The sequence below is a fragment of the Pinus tabuliformis genome, chromosome 8 (genome assembly GCF_031772625.1).
Source record: "Pinus tabuliformis cultivar Carrire ecotype Pingquan chromosome 8, CPIR1, whole genome shotgun sequence".
Taxonomy (NCBI): Eukaryota; Viridiplantae; Streptophyta; class Pinopsida; order Pinales; family Pinaceae; genus Pinus; species Pinus tabuliformis.
The window spans coordinates 1,082,247,143-1,082,255,784 of record NC_142294.1 but is presented as its reverse complement, the minus strand read 5'-3'; the positions used below and the strand labels follow the sequence as shown (position 1 = coordinate 1,082,255,784).

General features: G+C 37.1%; 1 protein-coding gene across 1 annotated transcript; it reads right to left on the bottom strand.

Annotated features, from left to right (window-relative positions):
• Positions 1–600: 600 nt before the first annotated feature.
• On the bottom strand, positions 601–3,221 carry LOC149239083 (laccase-10-like). Its single transcript, XM_089367063.1, has 6 exons — positions 3,040–3,221; positions 2,804–2,955; positions 2,441–2,685; positions 2,215–2,346; positions 1,116–2,084; positions 601–983 (listed from the first exon to the last, which is right to left on the bottom strand). Exons 1-6 carry the CDS (start codon positions 3,187–3,189, stop codon positions 853–855), a joined length of 1,779 nt encoding a protein of 592 aa, XP_089223189.1. The 5' UTR covers positions 3,190–3,221; the 3' UTR covers positions 601–852.
• Between the last annotated feature and the right edge of the window lie 5,421 nt (positions 3,222–8,642).

The following is an 8,642-nucleotide window of genomic DNA, read 5'->3' as shown; positions in this document are numbered from 1 at the left end:
CCTTGCATTACATGGTTTGGTGGCTTCTCTTGGGGATCTAGTTGTGCCTCTCCCCAAAATTCTTTAAAGGGTACTAGCACAATGGAAGGGCATTTTCCTTACAATTTTCCATACCATAACATAGCATACATGATTATATTATAGAGACATGTTTTATATTGTCTTTGGGGATACACCAAGGTTGAGACAATATTAAAAACAATAAAAAGATTTTTTTTGGTCTCAATTTTAGACTATTTGGACATTTATTATGTCAAACCATCCACTATATCTTCTTAACCCCGCCTCTATGCGGGAGTGAATTATGGAAAGCATTGTGAATTTTTGTGGTTTATAAGTCTTAGTGAAAACTAGAGAAAATGTGAAATGTGGAATAATATAATTCACACTTTGTATATTTGTAGAAGCACTTAACAATCACAGCGAAAAAATTCTAAACACATTGAAATGTGATTAAATGTTGAATCCAATCGCTCTAGAAACCACTAGATTACACAACAAAGAAGTCAAAACATTTTTATTAGAAATGTGTATGAAGCACTCATGCGCTCTCTAATTTAATGGAACCATTGCATTTTCATTCATGTCCCTTTTTGAATTCCCTATGAGTACAACATTTCTAGGTATGCATTGGTTGAAGAGGTTGCTTTTTGTTGCTAACTCTTCTTCATAAGGTTGACAATCTATTTAATGTCTCCACCACTTGGGAAAAAAGGAAAAAGAAAATTGGCACAAACAAAACTGAAACATCGAGGAGACCCAAAATAAAATCAAGAAATAAAGTGGGAGTGGTGGTGGGGGGGCGGTCGTGACAAAGGAAGGAAGGAGAACAACAAGGGGGGAGGAAGGAGATCAACAAGGGGGAAGGTCAGAGGGGGGAGGTGGGAGAGATTGAAGGGGACCTTTTCCGTCCTTCACGACCCATGCCATTTTTAGTCCCCACGATGTGTGAATTTCCAAGTGGCAATGCATGAACCACACACCTACATAGAAACAGACGACATTAACAATAGAATTATTTGAAGTAGATTTCATGATATGGACAACACTGAAATTTCAATGTAACTAAACGTTGAATGTTATACAAGATGAGATTGGATTGATATATGTAATACCTGGATTGTCTGCGCGGAATCTGAGAGCCGCCCAACCTCCTTTTGGGACTCCGATAGTGTTTCTTTCAACAGGGTCAATAAGGTTAAATTTGGGTGCATCGGTTGATTCATTGTAGTTTCCAACGCCTTGGCCCACCACGAAGAAATTGAAACCATGGAGATGGACAGGGTGGCTATCTGTGCTGAAAATGCTGGTGTCTTGAAGAATCAATTCAACTGTTGCGTTGAAGGGAAGGACTTTGACTCTGGTCCCATTCACAGCCGCAGTATTATTGGGTGGAGTGCCTGTGTAATTGAATGGGAATGGAGGATTGTCTGGAAAATTGGTCTTATAGATTCCTTTCATATGCTTGAAATAGTGGGATTGAAGAAGAGCAGTGCTTGGGAGAACAAAAGAAATGTTGTTGACAGAGGCGGTGAATCTTGTGTTGTTGGGTGCTTGACATGTGGCGTTCCCCATCCCTGTGGGACAAGGATTAAGTCCTAGGCCCACTGTAAAGAAAAACTTCTTATCCACCGTTTGAGGAACCAATGCTGGGAATTGTGAAGTAGCCAAGCTTCTAAGTTTTGCACTAAAGTTCGCGGCAAAGGCTGTATCATTGAGGGATGGGAGTTTTGGCATCATAATGGCGGAAGAGTTGTTGGAGTTGGAAATATTGTAGCTCATAATTCCTGCAACGGTGGAGTTATCAAATGTTCCACCCCCTGTAACAAATGGGCGAGCTGCTATGAAAAACTGTTGAACTGCGCCAACATTAGTAGAAGCATTGGCCGTGAATAATACATTGGTGGTCTGGCCTGGTGTTATAACAAGAGCGTCTGTCTGGAAAGGCTTCACATAAACGGCATCCACCTCCACCACAGTCAAACTGTGATTTGCAATGGCAACAAAGAGTTCATCATTGAGTGCAGCGTTGACTATACGGAGAAGATATGTCTTCCCAGGATTCACATTTAGAATGAATGTATCTGTGTAACATAATTGACATGGTGAGATTAGTCAAATATGTGCATGAGCCTCCATAGTTTACACTCTAAACACATAAAGATAGATTATGGTTACCATTGATTTGTTGAAATACAAATATAATATAATTACCGTTAATGGAAGAACAGTTGTAAAGTGGGCCAGGAAATCCATTTATAGTATAGGCATCTGACACATTTGGACCACCTCCTGTTTGGAGAGCCTGCTGGATAACTTTCTCTGTATCTGCATTCCACCATTCTCCTGCAAGGTGAAGGCGGCCAAAAAAGTATGAGATTGCCATACAATTACTACAAGGTCCAGGAAATAAAATGAATTACTATAAAATTAAACTTACCCAAAATGATGGGGACTTCCTTGTAGGGCTTGGTAAATGGATAGGGAACGCGGTGCTTAGGATAGATAATGAAGGCTCCATATACACTGGCTCTTAACCAAGAAATGTGTGCGTGCCACCATAGAGTTCCTCTCTGCCCTACGATGGTGAAATTATAAACGTAACTCATTCCGGTTTGAAGTGGACATTGAGTGATATAACCAGGACCGTCCGCCCATCCGGATCTCAGCTGTCGAATGCCATGCCTGCAGAAAAACAATGTTGTGTTCAATTAATCAACCAATCCACCAGGTGGCATTGCTGCATGCAGCCTAAGACACACAAAGTATTAGAGTCGAGTATTTTATGAATGAGTATAATTACCAGTGAATAGTGACGTTGTCCTTCACGTGGTTTACAAGTTTTATAATTACCCGATCTCCCTCACGAGCAACAACTGTAGGTCCTGGATACTTTCCATTCACTGTAATCAAAGGTTTCGTGCGGCAAAGACGTGTCACATTGCTTAGCCTCACCTGCAATGTAATACATTCATAATAATCAAGTCATCAACTTCAACTACGCAACATGACAAGTAAGCAAAATAATTTGGTACTTACGTTGAACTTGTAATGCCTGGTTGTCTGCGCATGCTTTCCTGCTACTATATCCGGGTACTGAATCATAATAATCAACAGGATGGCAATTAGCACGTACTTCGCATGAGCTGGGGAAGGGCAGAGCAACGCCTTTGATCTCGACATGTTCATCCTTGTACTTAAACAACAACCTGAATATAGCTCTAAGCTCAGCGATGCGCTTTGAAGATTTGGCGAATTGGGTTGCATATATATATACCCATGCCCATCGGCACTTGTCTTCAGTCGTGCAGAATAATAGAATGCCCCTTCAGACTCTCTGGCAGTGGGAGTGGGGTATAGTTTGTTGGTGAACCGATGGAGTAGAAAATACACACCGACAACGGTGGCCATTGCCATAACCAACACAACACCACACCGGTGGCCATTGCCATAACCATAATAATAATAATAATACTAGAAATGAGGCTAGCTAAATTGCACAGAGATACGCATTAAAGTAGATGAGGGGAGCCTAATTGCAGTAAAGTAAATCTAATTGCGGAGAGATGAGTATTAAAGTAAATCTAATTGCGGCTTCTGTGCAGGTGTACCAACTCCAAAACAGTCTTTCGTTGTAAGAAGGGTCTGGTCCTGGTCTTTCGGGATGGTCGGTCTCTGTCTTAATGGAGATGGGTGTCATGGGTGTGAGGTGAGGAAAACATTGAAAGACTTCATAATTCCATGACATGGGAGGAGGAGGTGGTCGTATAGATGGATATGGACCAGGAACGAGGAGGTAAGTAGACCAGCAGCGAGGAGGTAAGTAAACTTGGGGCATCATACGACGAGCGAGGTTGGATAAAACGTTTCTCTCACTTTCACCACGCCAACATAAGTCCATTTCAATATTGACATTCAGCTCAACCCCGGTTATTGACCGACATTGCTATTCACCTCACTATAACATTGCCATAATAGCCTACACATGTCTTCACTAACTAGAATAGCCTAAGACACGTATTCACAATAAAACTAGAATAGCCTAACACATTTCTTCACAATAAATTTAGGAGTCTAAGAATATCTCTTCGCAATCAAATTTAAAAAGAAATTGAATTTTAAATGAACTTTTAAGAAAACTTTGGAAGGTACAAAATTCTAACTTTAGTTAATGGTTGGAGAGTCAAATCTTACTTCTAGTTGGCTATTGAGCTATATTAAATATCGAGCTTCTAAGAAGAGTAGGGGTTCCATACTATTTTCTTGTATTGTGTTCCATGGTTGAGTAGAGAAACTTGGAGTGGGAATTTAGAGAGCCCAACAGAGGGGATTAGGGTTCTATAGCATTCATAAATGACATAGATCTTATGTAACTACATAGATATTACCTATTCCTTTGTACTTTCATATCTCCATCCTTGAAAAAAGAGAGCAGATACTTGAAACTAGAATCATTACTTCCCATAGGAAGAGGAATAACATTAACAAGGGGGGCACTTAAATCCTCCATAGGGAAATAATAATGAACTCAAGACTTTACCCAATTGATTTCCATTCCTATAGAAGCACATAATATACCAAGAATCCCATGAATGCATTAAAATCCATCAATAAAACCTACACCAAAAATATCGACATCATCAACAAATAACAAGTATATTAAAACTTCAAAAGGTGTTATATGTAACCCCTTAAGCTTCCCCTTGTGACGATATTTTGAAATTAATTTTCTTAACAGTTTAGCTATTAATAGGAATAGAAAAAGAGAGAGAAAGAATCCTTGGCTCAGTCCCCTAGAGGCCCCAAAAATTTTGAGGGAGAGCCATTTACTATGATTGCAAAAAATGGTGGATTGGATACAACTAAGAATATCGCTGACAATATCCAAATTTAGGCCTATTTCAATGAGTATAAGATGGATGAAAGTACAACTAACTTTGTCATATGCCTTAGAAAAGTCAAGCTTGAGCAACATAGAAGGGATTTTATCAATTTTGATGGAAGTTCAGGCCTCTTATGCAAGATAAACTGTGTCATGAATCCAGTAGTAGAAAAGAAAACCAAATTTTCCTTCCAACATTTAATAATTAGGGAGAAACTTTAGATTTTTTCTATGATCTTTGGAATTACCTTGTACACAACATTGTAGCAAGGAATGGGTCTGAGGTTTTGAAAGGAGGAAGACTATTTTCTCTTATGGATCAAGGCCAAAATGTGGAGTATGTCCTTAGAGACTTTACCAAATTAGTTAGACTCCTATAAAACTTTTAGGAGTATCTTTACTAGCTTGAAGAAGCCAATATAAAACTTGACCAAAAAACCACTTGGACTAGTGATTTTCTCTCTTTTCATCATGAAAAAAGGTAATTTCAATTATTCTTCCATTACTTATGGACACATAACTTCATTCACTTCCTTAGTAAAAACTTTAGGAAAAAATTGTAGCACACTAACCCAAGAGGTTCCTTAAATACGGCATTGAAATAGTCTCTCCAACATCTTGGAGCTAGGTATAAAATGAATTCCTATTTACATAGGGGCCATATATGGTGGTCACATTAAAAGAGTAGGCAAAATCTTTGAATTCTAAATACACTATATTTTAGATTCAACTAGATTAGTTGAAATTGTTTCTAGCGAAGGGTTCCAAGCGGTAATAAAACCTATGAAAATCCCCTTTAAGTTGAGGGAGAGAAAGGACCACTTTGTAATCCATGGGGCTAGAGTCTCCTTAGCATTTTTCCTTGAACACAATGTTTCTTGAAGAAGAATCACATGAGGAGAGGAAGCCTTTATCAAATTCTTAAAGGTTTGAAGCTTTGGTGCACCCATCAAACCTTTAACATTAAAATACATGACAATCACGGTGGGCCTTTAACACTAGCATCCCCTACTCCGAGGGACAAAACAATCGTAGCTTATGTACCATTGCAAATTTCCTTTATATCTTGAATTTGTGAAAGTGGAATATGCGACTTTCTCCATAGTACCTCACATTAGCACTATCAAGGACTAAACTTCCATCCACTAAACCATCCAACGTTGACTTTAGATGAAAATGGAGCTAGTATCTAGACTTCAAAGGAAGGGGTGGAATACTTTGATCTAAATCTTTTGAGGTTGTTGTAATAGAGAAATTTTTATTTTGTGATATATATATATATATATATATAGTGTGTATTATAAGCGAATGTTTAAGTGCATGAGTATGAAATATATTGAAGAAAGCGAAGAACTTTTAACATTAGAAATGCGGAATAAATGGAGCAGAGATTGTTGACAGCAACTTAAGATTAACCACTTTTATTGATATTTAGAGCATGTTCTTGCATTAAGGATGTTGAAATGGTTTAGAGAATTGGTGGCTAATCGACTTCATATGGACTCTTATCCTTTGCTAATGATGATGACTATGTTGTTGGTCTCTTCTCTCATTCATTATATTTTATGAATCATGATTAGAGTTTGCAAGTCTAAGGTTAATATTCCATATGAATTTCCTTCTACCATATGACCAAGGTTGTCTTCTGATACTCTGTTTTTGGGTGCACATGTTTGAATTTGTAGTTTTCTTTGTAGAATAAGTACATCTCCATACAAGAAATCTTCATGAAAAAATTATAGTTTAAACTATAGGAAATTGTTTCAAACATATTCAAAGAGACTACGTTAATGTGGCATACTTAAACTACTCGTGATCTAATTTTGTGATGTCAACTAAATTAAGGGTTTATAAAAGTTATTTTCCTATTTTAGTTACATTTTTTTTAGAGTTACAAGAAGTGACTATAAGAGTTCTAATCTCAGTTCGTATAAAAAGAAGAATGGAACTCAAAATAGGGGTTTGGAGGTTTTGAATTTTGGCATATTGTATTGGGATGTATTGAAACGATTTTGAACAATATCATTAAAGATTCTAGTTTCATAGTGTTTGCAGAGTTTTCTTATGTGTATGTTATTTCATTCAAACCATTTTTCTTCTAGCTTATGTTCTTAAATGTCTAAAGAAAACTATAACATCTAGAGTAATGTACAAGTTGTCTCTGGAAAAAAATATACTCTAATTTATGTAAACTATTACAGATTTGTATAATTTTTAGTATGTTTTTAATACACCTATAATTTTATATGAATTGAAGTAGTATATTTTTAGGCGACATAACAACCATTTCGAAATTCCTAAGCTATAAAAACTATTCCTCTAGTGTGGGTTTCTTGGATTCTTAAATACCTAAGAAATTAATTATTTCCTTAATATCCTTTTCCATTCTTTAAAAGTATTTTGTCTACAAAATTGAAAACTAGCATGTTGAATACAAAAGAGGAAGTTTCAGGAGATCTATACATATTGCCAATTATTTCTAACTCCAAAACAATATATTTTGTAAATTAATATATCATATTGATATCTTGGAATTGATTCCCCAGCCAGGAATCGTCTCTAGGACATAACATCATTTTGGCAACATTGTTAGAGGATGGAAATATTTGTTTTTCCCTCGGAGATGATTGTTTCTTCCTTGCTGGTGAACAAGAGAAGGAAGCATGCTAACATTGTTCACATATGGATCTCTACTAGAAGGTTTTCTTTAGGAAAGAGAAATACACGTAGAAATCCTAATTCATAATGTACTCCAACTCTCTTAGATCTTGAAAACCTAATCTAAAAGAAGGTTTGGAGAGAGCAACAAGTTTCTAGCCCTAACATTTTATTTGAAGGAAATCCAAGTGGGGGTTAGTGAAGATGCTGAGATTTCTAAGGAAACCCTAGAATCACCCTTGAAAGACTTCATAATTCCATGACATGGGAGGAGGAGGTGGTCGTATATGGAGATGGGTGTCATGGGTGTGAGGTGAGGAAAACATTGAAAGACTTCATAATTCCATGACATGGGAGGAGGAGGTGGTCGTATAGATGGATATGGACCAGGAACGAGGAGGTAAGTAGACCAGCAGCGAGGAGGTAAGTAAACTTGGGGCATCATACGACGAGCGAGGTTGGGTAAAACGTTTCTCTCACTTTCACCACGCCAACCTAAGTCCATTTCAATATTGACATTCAGCTCAACCCTCGTTATTGACCAACATTGCTATTCACCTCACTATAACATTGCCATTCACCCCACTATAACATTGCCATAATAGCCTACACATGTCTTCACTAACTAGAATAGCCTAAGACACGTATTCACAATAAAACTAGAATATATCTTCACAATAAATTTAGGAGTCTAAGAATATCTCTTCACAATCAAATTTCAAAAAAAATAATTTTTAAGGAATTTTCAAGAAAACTCTAGAAGGTACAAAATTCTAACTCTAGTTAATGGTTGGAGAGTCAAATCTTATTTCTAATTGGCTATTGAGCTATATTAAATATCGAGCTTCTAAGAAGAGTAGGGGTTCCATACTATTTTGTTGTATTGTGTTCCATGGTTGTGTAGAGAAACTTGGAGTGGGAATTTAGAGAGCCCAACAGAGGGGATTAGGGTTCTATAGCATTCATAAATGACATAGATCTTATGTAACTACATAGATATTACCTATTCCTTTGTTTTCATATCTCCATCCTTGAAAAAAGAGAGTAGATACTTGAAACTAGAATCATTACTTTCCATAGGAAGAGGAATAACATTAACAAG